The sequence below is a fragment of the Microcebus murinus genome, chromosome 4 (assembly GCF_040939455.1).
Source record: "Microcebus murinus isolate Inina chromosome 4, M.murinus_Inina_mat1.0, whole genome shotgun sequence".
Lineage (NCBI taxonomy): Eukaryota > Metazoa > Chordata > Mammalia > Primates > Cheirogaleidae > Microcebus > Microcebus murinus.
In genome coordinates this window covers 53,437,625-53,454,192 of record NC_134107.1, presented here as the reverse complement: position 1 = coordinate 53,454,192, position 16,568 = coordinate 53,437,625, and the positions used below count along the sequence as shown (strand labels likewise).

Genomic DNA, 16,568 nt, shown 5'->3' with positions numbered 1-16,568 from the left:
AAAATTTTCTCCCATTCTGTGGGTTGTCTGTTTGCTCTCTTGACAGTTTCTTTGGCTGTGCAGAAGCTTTTTAATTTGATTAGGTCCCATTTGTTTATTTTTGTTGCTGCTATGATTGCCTTTGGGGTCTTCTTCATAAATTCTTTGCGTAGGCCAATGTCTAGAAGAGTATTTCCAATATTTTCCTCTAGGATTCTAATAGTTTCACACCTAAGGTTCAAGTCTGCTACCCAGTGTGAGTTGATTTTTGTGAGAAGTGAAAGGTGTGGGTCTTGTTTCAGTTTTCTACATGTGGCTATCCAGTTTTCCCAGCACCATTTATTGAATAAGGACTCTTTTCCCCAGTGTATGTTTTGTCTGCTTTGTTGAAGATTAGTTGGCTATATGAGGATGGTTTTATATCTGGGTTTTCTGTTCTGTTCCACTGGTCAATGTCCCTGTTCTTGTGCCAGTCCCAAGCTCTTTTAATGACTATAGCCTTGTAGTATAGTTTGAAGTCTGATAAATTGATACCTCCTATTTTGTTTTTATTGCCTAGGATTGATTTTGCTATATGGGGTCTTCTCTGGTTCCATACGAAGCATAAAATTATTTTTTCTATATCTGTGAAAAATGATGATGGTATTTTGATAGGGATTGCATTGACTCTGTAGGTTACTTTGAAGTAGTATAGACATTTTAACAATGTTGATTCTGTCAACCCATGAGCATGGTATATTCTTCTATCTGTTTACATCCTCTGCTATTTCCTTCTTCAGTGTTTCATAGTTTTCCCTGTAGAGGTCTTTTACTGCCTTAATTAAATATATTCCAAGGTACTTTATTTTCTTTGTTGCTACTTTGAAGGGAATTAAGTCTCTGATTTGGTTCTCACTTTTACTGTTGTTGGCGTATATGAATGCCTCTGATTTCTGTGTATTGATTTTGTATCCTGAGACTTTACCAAATTCATTTAGCAGATCAAGGAGTCTCATGGTTGAATCCTTGGGGTTTTCTAGGTATTATATCATGTCATCAGCAAAGAGTGAGAGTTTGATCTCTTCTGCTCCCATTTGGACACCCTTAATTCTGCTCTCTTGTCTGATTGCTATAGTGAGGACTTCCAGCTCTATGTTGAACAAAAGTGGAGATAGTGGGCAACCTTGTCTTGTTCCAATTCTAAGTGGGAATGCTTTTAATTTTTCCCCATTCAGTATGATATTGGCTGTGGGTTTGTCATATATGGCTTGTATCATTTTTAGGTAAGCCCCATCTATGCCTATTTTGTTGAGCGTTCTTATCATAAAAGGCTGTTGAATTTTGTCAAATGCTTTCTCTGCATCTATTGAGAGGATCATATGGTCTTTGTTTTTGCTTCTGTTTATATGGTGAATTACATTTATATATTTGCATATGTTGAATCATCCCTGTATCCCTGGGATGAAGCCCACTTGGTTGTGATGAACAACGTTTTAGATGCCAAGTATCTTAACAGCAGCTTCATAGATACTTGGACAAGACAATACATACTATGTATGTGTGACTGTGTATTACAAAACATTTAAGATTCTTGGCCCAAATCCACTCTCTGCTGATAGTCTCCTTGGATCCTTGTAAGAGTAAATAAATAGACCATGCATTTACAAACAGCTCCCTAGGAGGGTTCAATCCTGAATTAGGAACAACTCTTAAGGGAAATATATAGGAGAGAACAATTTATTTCATGTGACTGAGTCTAGGAAAGTCTCATAGGCTTTTTGGAGAATTAATATACATCCATTTGGATCTTTATTCAGTCAGATCTGGGCTTCTTACAAGCTCACACATTGTGTTCATCTCGGGCCAGATGGACGTGTCAACCAGTGAGTGTGGGCAGCGGAGCTCAGGCCTAGCAGACTGCATCACATGCAAGATGCACATCTGTTGGCTCCACATACTGTCATCCACATAACTCTTAGCAGCAACTATTTTTTACTAAGACATGCTTCTTTTACCAGAAAGAAAAAAATAGCAGGCTCATGATCCTCAGTTGTATAGCAGATTCTCATTGTTTTATGATTCTCCAGTGGGGCAGGCTTCTTCTTTGGTAGGAATCTGGAATTGCTTTTTATATTCTGGGTTTATTTTCTGGTTTTCCTTTGTATCAATTTCTTCCATTATCTCTAAGAATGTCATCTTTTATGTTAAGCTGATGATTAGAGAAATTTTATTCTTACCTTCTCCTAAAACAGAAAGACCATCATGCATGGTGTACACTCACAAGAACATGCTTACAAGCACACGTGAGCATGACTATAGCACTCTCACAAGGCCACATCTTGGTGACCACTGTCCTTGTTCCATTCCTGGTTTGCCGCAATTTCTAGACACTTGTGCCTCTAATGGAGGAACACTCACTTGTCAGAATCCCCTGGATGTATGCCAATCAGGCCTAAAAGCAGCAGTCATAATGGTCCTGACAAAAGCAGGAGAATACTTGTTCCCTCCCTGGGTTCTTGGCATGAAGGAGACTTTCACCATCTGCCTCGTGCTCTTGACTACTATTATTTTATTGCCATTTAAATATTGGAACTGAAATATTAAATTCCTACGTGACTTTATGTTCAGTCATAAGTCCTTAATGTTTCAGTCAATGGTGGACTACATATATGACAGTGGTCCTCTAAGATTATAATGGAAGGCCAGGTATGGTGGCTCCTGCTTGCAATCCTAACACTCTGGGAGGCTGAGACGGGATGATTATTTGAGGCAAGTAGTTTGATACCAGCCTCAGCAAGAGCAAGACCCTATCTCTACTAAAAATAGAAAGAAATTAGCTGGAAACTAAAAATAGAAAAAATTAGCCAGCATCGTAGTGCATGCCTGTAGTTCCAGCTACCGAGGAGGCTGAGGCAGAAGGATCGCTTGAGCCCAGGAGTTTGAGGTTGCTGTGAGCTAGGCTGGTGCCACAGCACTCTAGCCCGGGCAACAGAGCGAGACTCTGTTTGGAAAAAAAAGAGTATAATGGAGCTGAAAAATCCCTATTGCCTAGTGACGTCATAATGTCATAACATCATGGTACAGTTCATTACTCAAGTGTTTGTAGTGATTCTGGCATAAACCAACTTACTGCACTACCAGTTGTACAAAAGTCTAGCACATATAACTATGTGTCAGTACATAATGCTTCATAATGGCAATAAATGACTATGTTACTGGTTTATGTATTTATTATACTATACTTTTTATTGTTGTTTTTAATAAGTAGCATGTACTCTCTCTATGTTCATAAAAACTACTAACTGTAAAATAGCCTCAGGAAAGTTTTTCAGGAGATATTCCAGAAGAAGGTATTGTTATCATAGCAGATGACAGCTCCATGCATGTTATTGCCCCTAAAGACCTTGCAGAAGGATGAGATGTGGAGGTGGAAGACAGTGATATTGAGGATCCTGACCCTGTGTAGGCCAAGGCTAACATGTGTGTGTCTTAGTTTTTTGCTTTTTAAGTTTAAAAAATAAACAATTTTAAAGAAAGAGAGAAGCTTATAGAATAAGGACATAATGAATAAATATTTATATACAGATGTACAATGTGTTTGTGTTTTAATCTAAGTGCTTTTACAAAAGAGGCAAAAAGTTTTTAAAAATTTACCTTATAAAGTAAAAAAATTGCAGTAAGCTAAGGTTAATTAGGGTAGAATAAGTGTACAGTGCTTATAAAGTCTACAGTAGTGTATAGTAATATCCCAGGCCTTTACATCCACTCACCACTCATTCATTGATTCACCCAGAGCAACTTTCAAAAACTATGTACTTCAGCATAATTTTTTGAATGTATGAACATATTTACAGCCTTTTAGTTTCACCTACATTTTTCATAGACTTTTCCACTTTATTAGAAAAAAATTTCTCTTAAAATGTGCAGAGATGACAGTGTTAGGTCTTTCTCTACGTTCCCTGGTCCTCGGTTCCTTGTGTCAGGAATGAGTACTAGTACCAAGTCGGGCCATGTCAGTTTAAAGACATCACAAATAAAGACTACAACATGCCAAATGAGGCTGTTTATTCTAACATGAGTTAAAATATGGTTAAACTGCCAGCTAAATCATGTGGTCATGGTGTTAAGAGCGGATTTCTTAAAAGATGGAAATCAATCCAGTTTTTCAATTGTCACCCTTGTACCAGAGTCTATATAGCCTAGACAATCTTGATGTAGAGCCTGATTAAAATACTGGTACAAGTTCCAGGTTGGACTTGATTACCCTGCCTAAACCCTTAGCTTAATAGCAGTGCTGATGCCATTAAACTGATTATAGTGGTTTGATATAGGTTAAGTGTATGGCCTCTAGAAACAAAGGACTTGAGTTCACATCTATCTGGACAAACTATTGTATTTCTCTAAGAATCAGTTTTTCTCAATTGTAAATTAAAGAAAATTTATAATACCTGAATCATAATATTGCTGTGAAACCTAAGTGGAGAAGCACAGTAGTTTTGGAATCAGACTTACTGGATTCAAATACTTGTCCCACATGTTGTTAACTGCATGCCTTTGAGCATTCTATGTTATGTCTCCATGCCAAGATTATTTATTTGTGAAATAGAAATAATGGTAACACTTCAAAGGGTTGTTGTGAGGAATAAATGAGTTAATATATGTAATGTGCTTAGAATAGGACCTAGCACAGAGTAAGTGAAAATTAGTGTTTGCAAAATAAACTGAAGATGCTTGATATCTACAAAAATTCAATAAGTGATTATTACTTACTATTATTATTACTGATGTCAAGGTGTTTCCCAATTAGTTTACAAATGTTTAAAACTGAGAATTAGAGCAAAGAAACATGACTGTATTTTAAGGAGTTCATTGAGCAGTATTTGGTAGGTCTTAAGTGTGATACTAATAAATAAAAATTTTATAGATCATTTGATATGCTAAGAATGGATCCTAAGAATACATTCTGACAGTTGCCTTTCTTAAAGCCTCCTTTACATCTCTGTTCCTGAGACTATAAATGAGAGGGTTCAACATAGGGATCATCACCGTGTAGAACACAGACACCACCTTGTTCTGGTCAGTCGAGTAGCTGGACTTGGGCATCACGTAAATGAATGTAACAGTCCCATAGAACAGAGTGACTGCAGTGAGGTGGGAGGTGCAGGTGGAGAAGGCCTTGTGGCGCCCCTCGGTGGAGTGCATCTTCAGGATGGTGATGAGGATGTAGATGTAGGAGATGGCTATGACAAACACAGTGACCATAAGGATGGAGCCAGAAGAGATGGAAGGGATAATTGCAATCATGGAGATATCTGAGCAGGAAAGTTTCAACAAAGGAGTGAAATCACAGAAAAAATGATCTATCTGATTTGGTCCACAGAAAGAGAGACTCAATAAACAACTAGTAAATGTCGAAGCATTCACACATCCCCCCAGGTAGGAAGCTCCCACTAAGATGATGCAGACGCTGGAGGACATATGGGCGGAGTAAAGAAGGGGCGAGCAGATGGCCACATAGCGATCATAGGCCATGGCAGCCAGCAGGAAGCACTCGGCCGTCCCAAACATGATTGTAGAACAGAGCTGAGCTTCACAGCCAGTGATGGAGAGGGCCACTCCACGTCTAAGGAATCCTAAAAGCATTGTAAGTGTGACTGATGTGGAAATCCAGATGTCCACAAAAGCCAAATGGCTGAGGAACAGGTACATGGGGGTGTGAAGCTGGGAACAACTTCTTATTAAAGTGATTATGCTGATATTGCCTGTTAAGGTGACAATATAGACTCCTAGAAATATAACAAAGAAGATGACACAAAGTGTAGGATCCTTGGTTAACCCCAAAAGGATGAACTCTGTCACAGTGGTGTGGTTTCCAACTTCCATGTCCTCTGTCAATCGTTTCTGGTGAGAGACATGTGAATATTCATTTGTTGTATGCTTTCATTTCACACATTCCAGATTTCCTTGGTTATTCCTCAGACTCATTCACAGTGACTTTATTCCCTGCCCAATCTGTAAATATTGCTGTTGTACAGGATTGCTTTGTTTTTGTGTTTCTTCCTCTACATACAAGGAAAATGGTTCAACCTCACTCTCTGGAAAATCAGTCATATTATTTTTTTCATATAATATTTACATAAAAATGCTTTTCATACCTGGAATCCTAGACAAATCTCTAAGCCAAAGTCTAGATTCATAGTTTCAATGATCTAGTGGGAGTCTCCAGTTGGAAATCCCACAAATACCTCAAATTCAGCCTTCCACACACCAAATTAACTCTTTTCTTTGACAACTCCTCCTATATTTTGCATCTGGGGAATGACACCACAATCCACTCAGTCTCTCATGTCTTCAACTTGTGAGTTTTCCTGGCCCTCTTCCTCTTACTGTGCCACATCCAATAAAATCCTATTGATTTTGTCTACAACTTAGCTCCCAATTTTATCTGTTTATCTCCTTTTCACTATTCCCATTGTCCCTACTTTAGTCAAGGCCGTAGTTATTTTTTCTCTTTATTTACCTGTTTACCTCGCTGCCTTCATTCTTGTGCCCTTACAATTCACAATACATTTGGCTGGTGATACCTTGATAAATAAAAAGCAGAGGGTGCCAAAGGGATTCCTTTAAATCTTTCAGTGCTTTCTCAAGCCTTCATAATTAAATCTATAAGGATGGCAGACAGTATCCTTTCTGCTATGTCCCCTGCATATGACTCTTTGCTTGTCTCTCAGGATGTCTCCATCCACCACTCATACTGACTCAATCTTCTTGAACTATTTAGAGTCTTCTCAATGCACTATATTTCCTCTAGACTTTGCTCCACTATTGCCCCAGCTGGATGGCTCCCATCACAAGTCACTATCTTGAGTAACTTCTACTCATCCTTCAAGGTTTATTTCTCTCCAAAGCCTTTTCTAACTCCTTGGGGGTGGGGGGAGATAACCTTCATTTGTGTTATAGACATCAGTATTTGCAAATGTCTAGATTGCCTTTGCTTATACTGGGTTGTGATTTTTGTTGTTTGGCTTTTTTTACTTTTCACTCTCCCCAATTAATACATATTCTCTTTGATAACTGTATCCCTTCTGTCTATTGCAAGTACCTAGTGCAATATGCTGAAGAAAAACTTGTCCAGTGGATAAATGCATGATTAGGATAATGAATAGCCTCTGAGGAATGAGAGATGAATAAAATTTAGTTACTCTGTCCAGAGAAACCAGGCTCATAGAGAAGAAAGAAAATGAAGACATTTTAGTTCATGTAATAATAGTAAAGAAATGGCTTATTTTATTTCTAAATAAAAATTATATAAGCATGTTGGAAAAACTTGAAAATTCAAAAGAAACATTACTCTCAAATCTGGCTACCATCATACATGTCATCTATTAGAAATTTGTTACATTTTTTTCCAGAAAATTTTCTCCTAAAGATATATTTTTATATGCCTTTTATCAAATTGTAGGTAAATTTCTTTTTAAGTTTTATTTTTAATTGACAAGTAATTGTATATATTTGTGGGGTACAATGTGATGTTTTGATATGTGCATATATTGAAAATTATCAAATCAGGCAAATGAGTATATCCGTTACCCCAAAAATATATCATTTCTTTGTGGTGAGAACATTTAAAACCCTTGATTTTAGCTATTTTGAAATGGACAACACCTTATAATAGCTGTAAATCATACTGCTGTGTAACGGATTACCAGAAACTATTCCTCTTGTCTAACTGAAACTTTGTATAATTTGATCAACATCTCCTCTTTCCCCATCCACTCCCTTGTCCCCTCCCCCAGCCTCTGATAACTACCATTCTATTCTCTACTTCTATTAGTTCTATTTTTTTACATTTCACATATAAGTGGGATCCTGTAAGACTATAGTCTTGCTATATATACCTGGCTTATTTCACTTAACATAATGTCCTCTAGTTCCATCCACGTTGTCACAACTGACAAAATGTCCTGCTTTTAAAAGGCTGAGTAGTATTCCATTGTATATCTACACAACATTTTAAAAATTCATTCATCCATGGATAGGCACTCTGGTTGTTTCCATATCTTGGCTGTTGTGAATGATACCGCAGTGCCCATGGAAGTCAAGACATCTCTTTGACATACTGATTGTAAAGCCTTTGGATATATAGCCAGGAGGGAAATTGCTGGATCATATGGTAATTCTATTTTTAGATTTTTGAGGAACCTCCATAATGTTTTCCAAAATGGCTGTACTAATTTACAATACCACTAACAGTGTAAAAGTGTTTCCTATTCTCTACAACTTTGCCAACACTAGCTATTGTTCACCTTCTTGATAATTGCCAGTCTACCAGGTGTGTGGTAATAGCTGATTGTGGTTTTAATTTGCATTTCTGTGATGATTACAGATGTTGAAAAATTTTTCATCTATCTGTTGGCCACTTGTATGTCTTCTTTTGAGAAATGTTTATTCAGGCCCTTTGCCCATTTTTAATAGGGTTTTTTGTTTTCTTGTTATTAAGTAGTTTGAGTCCCTTATATATTTTGGATATTAGCCCTTTATCTGATGTATGATATACAAATATTTTCTCCCAATATGTGGGTTGTTTCCTTTGTTCTGCAGAATATTTTTAGTTTCATGCAATCCCATTTGTCTGTTTTTGCTTTCATTACCTGTGCTATTAGGTTATACCCCAGAAACTGTGCTTACGTTATACACCAGAAACATCTGCCCATTCCAATGTCATAGAGCTTTCCCCCTATGCTTTCTTCTAGAAGTTTAACAGTTTCGGGTCTTATGTTTAAGTCTTTAATTCATTTTGAGTTGATTCTTGTGTAAGGAGTGTGACAAGGGGTCAATTTCATTCTTCTGTATGTGAATATCCAGTTTTCTCAACACTGTTTATTGAAGAGACTGTTCTTTTCTCATTGTGTGTTCTTGGTATCTTTATTGAAAATCAATTGACCACATGTGTTTAAATTTATTTATTTCCAAACTCTCTATCCTATTGCATTGGTCCATGTGTCTGTTTTTATGCCATTTTTATGTTTTGATTACTATGGCTTTGTAAAATTGGGTAATTTGAAGCCTCCAGCCATATTCCTTTTTGCTCATGGCTGATACTCAATGTCTTTTGTGGTTTCATACAAATTTTAGGATTGTTTTTTCTGTTTCTGTGAATAATGACATTGATATTTTTACAGGGATTAAATTGAATCTATAGATCACTTTGGGTGATATAAACATTTTAACAGTATTAACTCTGCCAACCCATAAACATGGGACAGCTTTCCATTTATTTGTGCCATCTTCAATTTGTTTTGTCAACATTTTCTAGTTGTACACTATTCAGGTGATGGGTACACTAAAAGCCTAGATTTCTCCACTGTACAATTCATCCATGTAATAAAAACCCTCCAAATCTATTTGTACCCTCTAAATCTACTAAGATAATTTTTTTTCAAAAGTTATGACAAGTTTAAAATTTTGCCAATTAGGGAAGCTAGTGGAAAAAAAGAATTCTTACAACTCAATAGTAAGAAGAAAAATAACCCAATTTTAAAATGTGTAAATATTTGAATAGTCACTTCACCAAAGGAGTTGTATGAATGACCATGTTCATGTAACCCACAAGAAGACAGCAGTAAAAACAAATAAAAGAGAAATGAGAGAACAGAAACCAAAAAATAAAATGGCTAACAAGCCATAATAATATATTAATAATTACATGAAATGCAAATCTTTCATCATCATTAGATTAGGCATTTACAAATTAAAACTATAATGAAATACCACTATACATTTATTAGAGAGGTTAAATAAAAAATATTGGCAAAACCAAGTGCTAGCAAAAACATGGAGCACCTGGATCTCTCATGCATTACAGATGGAAATTCAAAATGGCACAGCCACTTTGGAAAACAGTATGGTAGTTTCTTATAAGGCTAAACATACATTTACTACATGATCTAGCAACACTACTAGTAGGTATTTATTCTAGAGAAATGAAAACATATGTTCACATAAAAACCTGTACATGAATGTTTATGGGACCTCTATTCCTAATTGTCAAATACTGGAAGCAACTCAAATATCATTCCACAGTGAATGGATAAACAAACAGTGATATATCCATGCAATATAATACTACTCAGCAAAAAAGTGAATGAATGTACAATTTGGATGAATTTCCAAGTCATTATGCTGAGTAAAAGAAGCCAGTTTCCAAAGGCTACCTACTGCATGATTTAATTAATATGACATCCTTGAAATACAAAAATATACAGATGGAAAATAGATCAATGTTTGCCTGTGGTTTGGGGTGGACAGAAGTGAAACTATAAAGGGGTGGTACAAGGAAGTTTTTCGGAGTGATGCAACTATTTTGTATTCTAATCGTGTTGGTGGTCATACAAGCTGTGTATCAAAAATTTATTTTTAGTGTTAAGTTAATTTTAAAATAAAATAAATCAAACAAGATGGGAAAAGAACTAGTACTCCTACAAATTGGATCAAGCATAAGGAGAAGAACACTAAAACATATGATAAATTTAAAAAGAATCCCATTACTGAGTAGTTTTCTTTAGGCAATAATTAAAAACAATTATGTTCCTCTGTGCTTCAAGGTAAACAAGTCCCCACGATTTGCAATAATGAAAATACTAAATCAAAGTGCTTCCTATTGATCATTGTTCTGTTGCATTCTAGCCTGCATTTCCATTAAAGAGCTTAGTATTATACCTTGTTTGTGTTTTGCCGTTGTCTTGTGACAAAGGCAGAGCTCCTGTGTTTGGAGGCAGCCTTAACAAAGCAGAATTAATGAAAAAGTATGAGAGAAGACACAGAGAAATTACTGCAGTTCAACACAATAATTTCAGAGCATAATAAAGTTTCAATGAAAGTTATTAGAATAAGAAAACAGAAGTGTGAAAATAATTTCTGTCATGAACGTATTTTCTTTCCATTAACTTCAGCTAAATACAATTACTTTAGGTAATTTTTTACAGATTTACAAATTCATTTTCATGCATTTTCTTTTAATGTTTTGCATATTATTTAACAACTAATAAGAGAATAACCCAGAAATCCTTAAGTTTAACAGTGCCTCATTTTAATTTTGAGATATATGTAAGTAGTATTTACATATTTGTAACCATACTGTATATTCTATTTTGTAATTTACATTTTTACCTAATATTATCTATTTCCCATTTTCAGTACAACTGAAATACTGGATGGAATATATGTCAAACCCTTTAGCATGATATTCATGGAGATTTATTGTCTATCTTCAATTACTTTTCTAAATGTGTCTCCCTATTACATATCCTTACTTGCAACTTTTGTACTTTTCAAGAATCATGTTAAGATGACCCTGAGATTTTCTACTCTATATTATTGGTTATACTATTCAAAGAAACACAATTTCCTCTAACAACGTTACTGTGGTTCTTGTGGTTTTAAACATTTACCTAAATGAATATCGGTACCAATGCCTTTCAAATGTCTTGATTTGGTAAAAATTTAAAATTTTTTAATGTTAGAATAAGTTTTAAGTTTATCTGATCATGGGACTGAGTTCTTGGACTGACTGAATTGTGAGGTATAATGAACCAATAGTTGAGAACCTGTAGCTCATTAAAGAACACGTTTTTCAGTCTAACATTCTCCCGGGTGAGCTATTTCGGCTGCCTAAAGAATATGTTCTATCTCTTTAATTAGATCTTTGATTGAGCTTCATTAAGATGCTTACATAACTCTAGCTTCAGGCAGCTTATTGTCTTTGGTATTCACTGTATTATTAAAATATGTTTTTAATCTTATCAGTTGGTCCCCCATGAGTTTAATGGCATAACCATCTACTCTCTATGTAAAAACATTGAAATATTTGAACACAGATATGGTGCTTCCATTACCCTCTCATTTCTAAAATTAAGCACCCATAGTTTCTTTGGCCATTCCACCTGTGATGTATCTTTTCTATCCCTCAGAAGTTTCTTTGTCAGCCTTCTGAACATACTCTTGTCTAAAGAATGAGGCCAGACACTGAGCAGCACTTATGCTTTTTGCCTTCTGACCAAAGCAGAATTCAGTGGGGCCAACGCTGCTTTCCTCATGAACACTTTTTGAGCTTCAATCTGTGCTGACAGCAGAGTCATGGACTCTAGAGTCAATCATATCACTGCCAGCTGTAATAACTTGCACATAATCACTCTGACCCAGCCTTTTGCACCTGTAAAGAGGAAATAATTGTTTCTATAATATAGCTTTGTTGTTAGATGAAAAGAAATGATATTTTCAAAGTACCCAGAAGTGTTTAGTCCATACATCAGTGCTGAGAAACTCATTTTCATTAAATTAAAAATCAATTATTGGTATATTTGTATTCAACGTTTTAATGATAATTTTGCTTTCAACACATGTCATGGGACTTTTATAAGTCCAAAGTAAAACAGGAAGTTCAGTATCTGATGCCTTCTTAGTTCTGGACTATGACATGCCAACTGACTCTTGTCCTTTCCTTCCTCTTTACTGGACACGACACCTAAGGTCCTTTTTAGAGCTCTCCATTTTGGCATTCATTCATGCTTGTTCACTGAAGTCAGAGACTCTCACTACTCAATTATTAATGGATGGGTCACGTTAGATGATTAATAGAAGGCATAGAATTGTTAGCCCTATTCAATCTGAGTGTTAGGCTGTTTCTTCTGATTTCCTTTTCATATTTCTCAGTTACACCACCTAGCAATGGCTTCAGCTGCTACAGACCATCCACGCTGCCCCTAGGGACTCAGGGAAGCCTGGTTTGGGTGTGCCCATGGTGCATCTCTTGCTGAGGCCAAAAAATCCATGGGAGTTAAGACCTAAAGTTGGTGAGAGTAGTTCTTTTATTTTTATTTCTTGCTGAACAAATAAAAATTTAAATTACTTTAACAAAATTTAGGAATCTTGCACTTACCTTTCAGAGCCAGAATTGTTGATGTTGGATTCCAAAGAAATGTACAAAGTACTATCTCCCATTTAGTTTTATAGGTAGTGGGAGACAGAATACTTGACAATGTGAACCGCTGAATGCTCCCCTTGGACAAGGGACATATTCGCATAATGCTGTGAGCATGACGTGGATATCTTCACGGGGTTGGGGAGAAAGAAGGCTCTAATAGAACATAGGAAATCTCCTAGGACAGCTATTGCTTGCCCCTTCGAGAGAAATGTCCTGGAGTTTGTTGTATAGAAATGACTCGTGGAGCCAGGTGACTCATTAAACTGGTTGGGCCATTCCCAAAGGAGCATCGATATGCTGTGGTGTCCTTTGGAATTCTTCCTTCTTGTTTCATGAAAGTGAAGGAAGTTTTTTGTTTACCAGAAATATGTCCAACATTCAGAATGATTAGTTTATCTGCTTAATTGGAGCCAGTATGATTATGTCAGAGTAATGTCCAATTAAAATAACCTTTAAGTCAAGTTGAAAAGCAACACTGGAGTTGAAGAAAGGAATAGTGAGAAAGGGAGTTATTACTTTGATTTAGTGACCATTTAACTGCAGAAAAAATCAAGATGATTTTTTTCTGGAATTCTGTATACATAGGACTGTCCTTTATTTAAGTGTCTTGGAACTCTTCTTCCCACTCCTCAAAAAAATAATTCAAGCCACTTTTCTGAGGTATCTAGGTACCCGCCTTCCATGAGGCAGTAAGTAATAAGCCAAGTACATTAGATATTTGACTCAATTCACATCCCAAATACCTCACCTTCCTTTATATGCCTTAAGGGTTGACATTAGGACCCATCATTCTTATAGCTCTTTTGACAAGTGCCAGTAAGCAGAGACATCTCATAGTGGTTTATTTTGCTACACACAGCCATCATTGTCCACCCTCAAATTTTACTCAAGGCCAAATTTTTTACTTCTTGCACCATACATTTACCCATTCTTCTTCTAGGATTGTCTGACTCCATCTCATTAATTCTTGTTCCTGCCAAGTGTCAGTGCAGGCTCAATTCTCCACAGGACCTGGCTGGCACTACCCTGGCAAAGGAAATCAGAGAGAGGGTGGGGAGAGGTCAGCTCGAGGGTATGAGTTTTCCATTAGCGTTTATCTAGAGTAGGGCAAGTATTGCTAAAAGGTTCCATTTTCCCAATTCCTTGTCTAGGAGGTACAGGCTTTGCTTAGAGGTTTTTCTTTGTCTGAGGTTGTTGGTGGTTCTGCTTGGAGGTTTCTGAGTCTTCCTGTTGCTTATTTGTTGTGCTACATATAGGTTTTCAGGATTTTTTTTCTTTTTATTATAATAATAGGGAGGGCCTGGGAGGAATGCAGGTACTTTATCATCAAGGGAACCACAAGTCTATGCCATAAAATGTTTAAACATATTTATCCCTTTTCTTACTTATTTTGTGCCAGATAGTTGATATAATACAAATTAACCTGCTATACCAAGATGTGGAAGTTCTGTGCTTACTTTAAACAGAAAGGATTAGCTAAAAAGGAACATGTCCCAGAAACAAAAGTCCCCTAATAGTGACCTGTTCTCACAGAGCCCCTCAATCCTGCTCCACAGAGAATATGTTCCTGAAAGAAGTCAAACTGTTAAGAGGATGATTGTGACCTTGGTCTTTTGATTAACCTTACATATTTCTCTTACACACTCTGTAAAGACTGAAAAGAAACTTAATAGGGTTATTCTGAGGATTAATTCAGTTGTAAATCACTGAGAACAGTACCTGTAGTGCAGTAAACAATCAAGTATTGTTGGCTGCTTTTTCTAATACAGTAACTATAGCTCCTACCACCATTACTAACGTTTGGCTTCAAGATCTTCTAACTCTCCAACCATGCAAATACATAAGGGAAAAATTATTCAGTAGAGTGTGACTACAAATCTTTTAGTAAAATAGCCTGAATTCTATTTGCCAATTTTGGTTATAACAGTGTCAAGGTACTAGCATAGATGTTGTGTAAGAGCCTACCAGAGTAGCAGCAGGATCTGACCCAAATATACAATCACTTGAATCACACAGAAGCATTCAACAGATAAGTGGCCAAGATTCAAAGCAGCAGAGTCAGTGGTTCAAGTAACAGCAAAAGCTTCATTCAGCCACTAGCCATGAAGCAAAGCTTCATTCAGTTTCAGTTTTAATAACTAAAAAAATTATTTTTAGTTAATTTTTTATTTATAATTGACATAATTTTATGTATTTATGGTGTATGTTTTAGTGCACATATACATTATACAATTATCAAGTTGGGCTAATTACTATATCCATCACTTTAAACTTTTTCATTTCTTTGTGGTGGCAACAATAAATATCTTCCAGCTGTCTTAAAATATACAATCCATGGTTATTTGTTATAGTCACCCCACTGTGCAACAGAACATCAGAAATTATTCTTTCTGTCTAACTGTAACTTTGTATTTGTTGACCAACCGCTCCCAGTCCCTCCCTTACTCCACCATCCCCTCCAGGTTCAGTTATGTTGCTACAAATGACAGGATTTCATTCTGTTTAATGGCTGAATAATATTCCAGTGTGTGTGTGTGTGTGTGTGTGTGTGTGTGTGTGTGTGTGTGTGTGTGTATGTAAGAGAGCGACATCTTTTATCCATTGATCTGTAGATGGCCATTTAGGTCAATTCCCTAACTTGGCTATTATGAATATCACTGCAATAAACATGGAAGGGCAGAGCAATTGCATTACTGAGTATCTATCCAAAGGAAATGCAATCAGTATGTCAAAGAGACATCTGCACTCCCATGTTTATTGCAATAATATTCACAATTTTTTAATGTTTTCTTTCCTTCATTTTAAATATATACCTTTACACTTCCTATGTTCCAGGAACTGTGTGAAAATTAGATACATGGGGAAAGAAGAAAAACATTGTAGCTGTCTATATGAAACTTCCATCATTGTGGAGCAAGCAAACATTGAATCCGTAACTGCAAGTACACTGAGTATTGTTAATAAAATGCACAGGGTTTATAGGGGAATAACTGGTGTACCTAATTTGGTCTGGAGCCTCAAGACAGCTTGCTAGATGATGGGAAACAACATTTAGATTGGTATGTATAGCATAAGTAGGCATTACCCAGGAAAGGAGGAAAATGCATTTCAAGTAGAGGTACTTGAGACATCAAAACGAAGGCATGTTTAAGTATTTCAAAAAAGACTAAATGATTAGTTCCTAGAGATTGTGGGCTTAGGGCCAAGAGGAAGAGTGGTGAGAGAACAAACAAAAACTGGGATCTGGATGTGAGGGTCATCTGGCTGTGACACCTGTCACCCCACTGATTGTCCAGGTTGATTCAGCTGATCTGGCTGGCTAGGCAGGTGTCCCCTTCCTCCCTCACTGCTCCATCTGCCACCCTCCCAAAGCTGTGTGCTCAAAGAGAACAACCGTCCCCAGTGGAGGAGGACCATAGACCATTCTTCATTCAAGGGTATACAAGTAACTGTGCTCCCCTACTAGAACCTTCAGACAAGCTCTCAGAAACTGGGGCCTTATTCAGGACTTCATAAGCCATGTTGAAAATTTTTGCCATTATTTTAACATTCTTGGAGGATATAACCAAGGAATGAATCTATTTGAATTTATGGCCATGGTTGGTATATGGAGGATTGGAAGAGAGTA

At 36.5% G+C, this 16,568-nt stretch overlaps 2 protein-coding genes across 2 annotated transcripts in view; one reads left to right on the top strand and one right to left on the bottom strand.

The window, feature by feature from the left end:
• Window positions 1-4,908: 4,908 nt before the first annotated feature.
• LOC105881935 (olfactory receptor 5P1-like) lies at window positions 4,909-5,841 on the bottom strand. Its single transcript, XM_012783930.1, has one exon. It carries the CDS (start codon window positions 5,839-5,841, stop codon window positions 4,909-4,911), a length of 933 nt encoding a protein of 310 aa, XP_012639384.1.
• The window catches only part of EIF3F (eukaryotic translation initiation factor 3 subunit F), a 288,155-nt gene continuing 277,254 nt past the window's right edge, over window positions 5,668-16,568 (top strand). The window contains exon 1 of the mRNA XM_076002211.1: window positions 5,668-5,671. The gene's annotated coding sequence lies outside the window, so the exon portion shown is untranslated. The remainder of the gene's footprint in view (window positions 5,672-16,568) is intronic.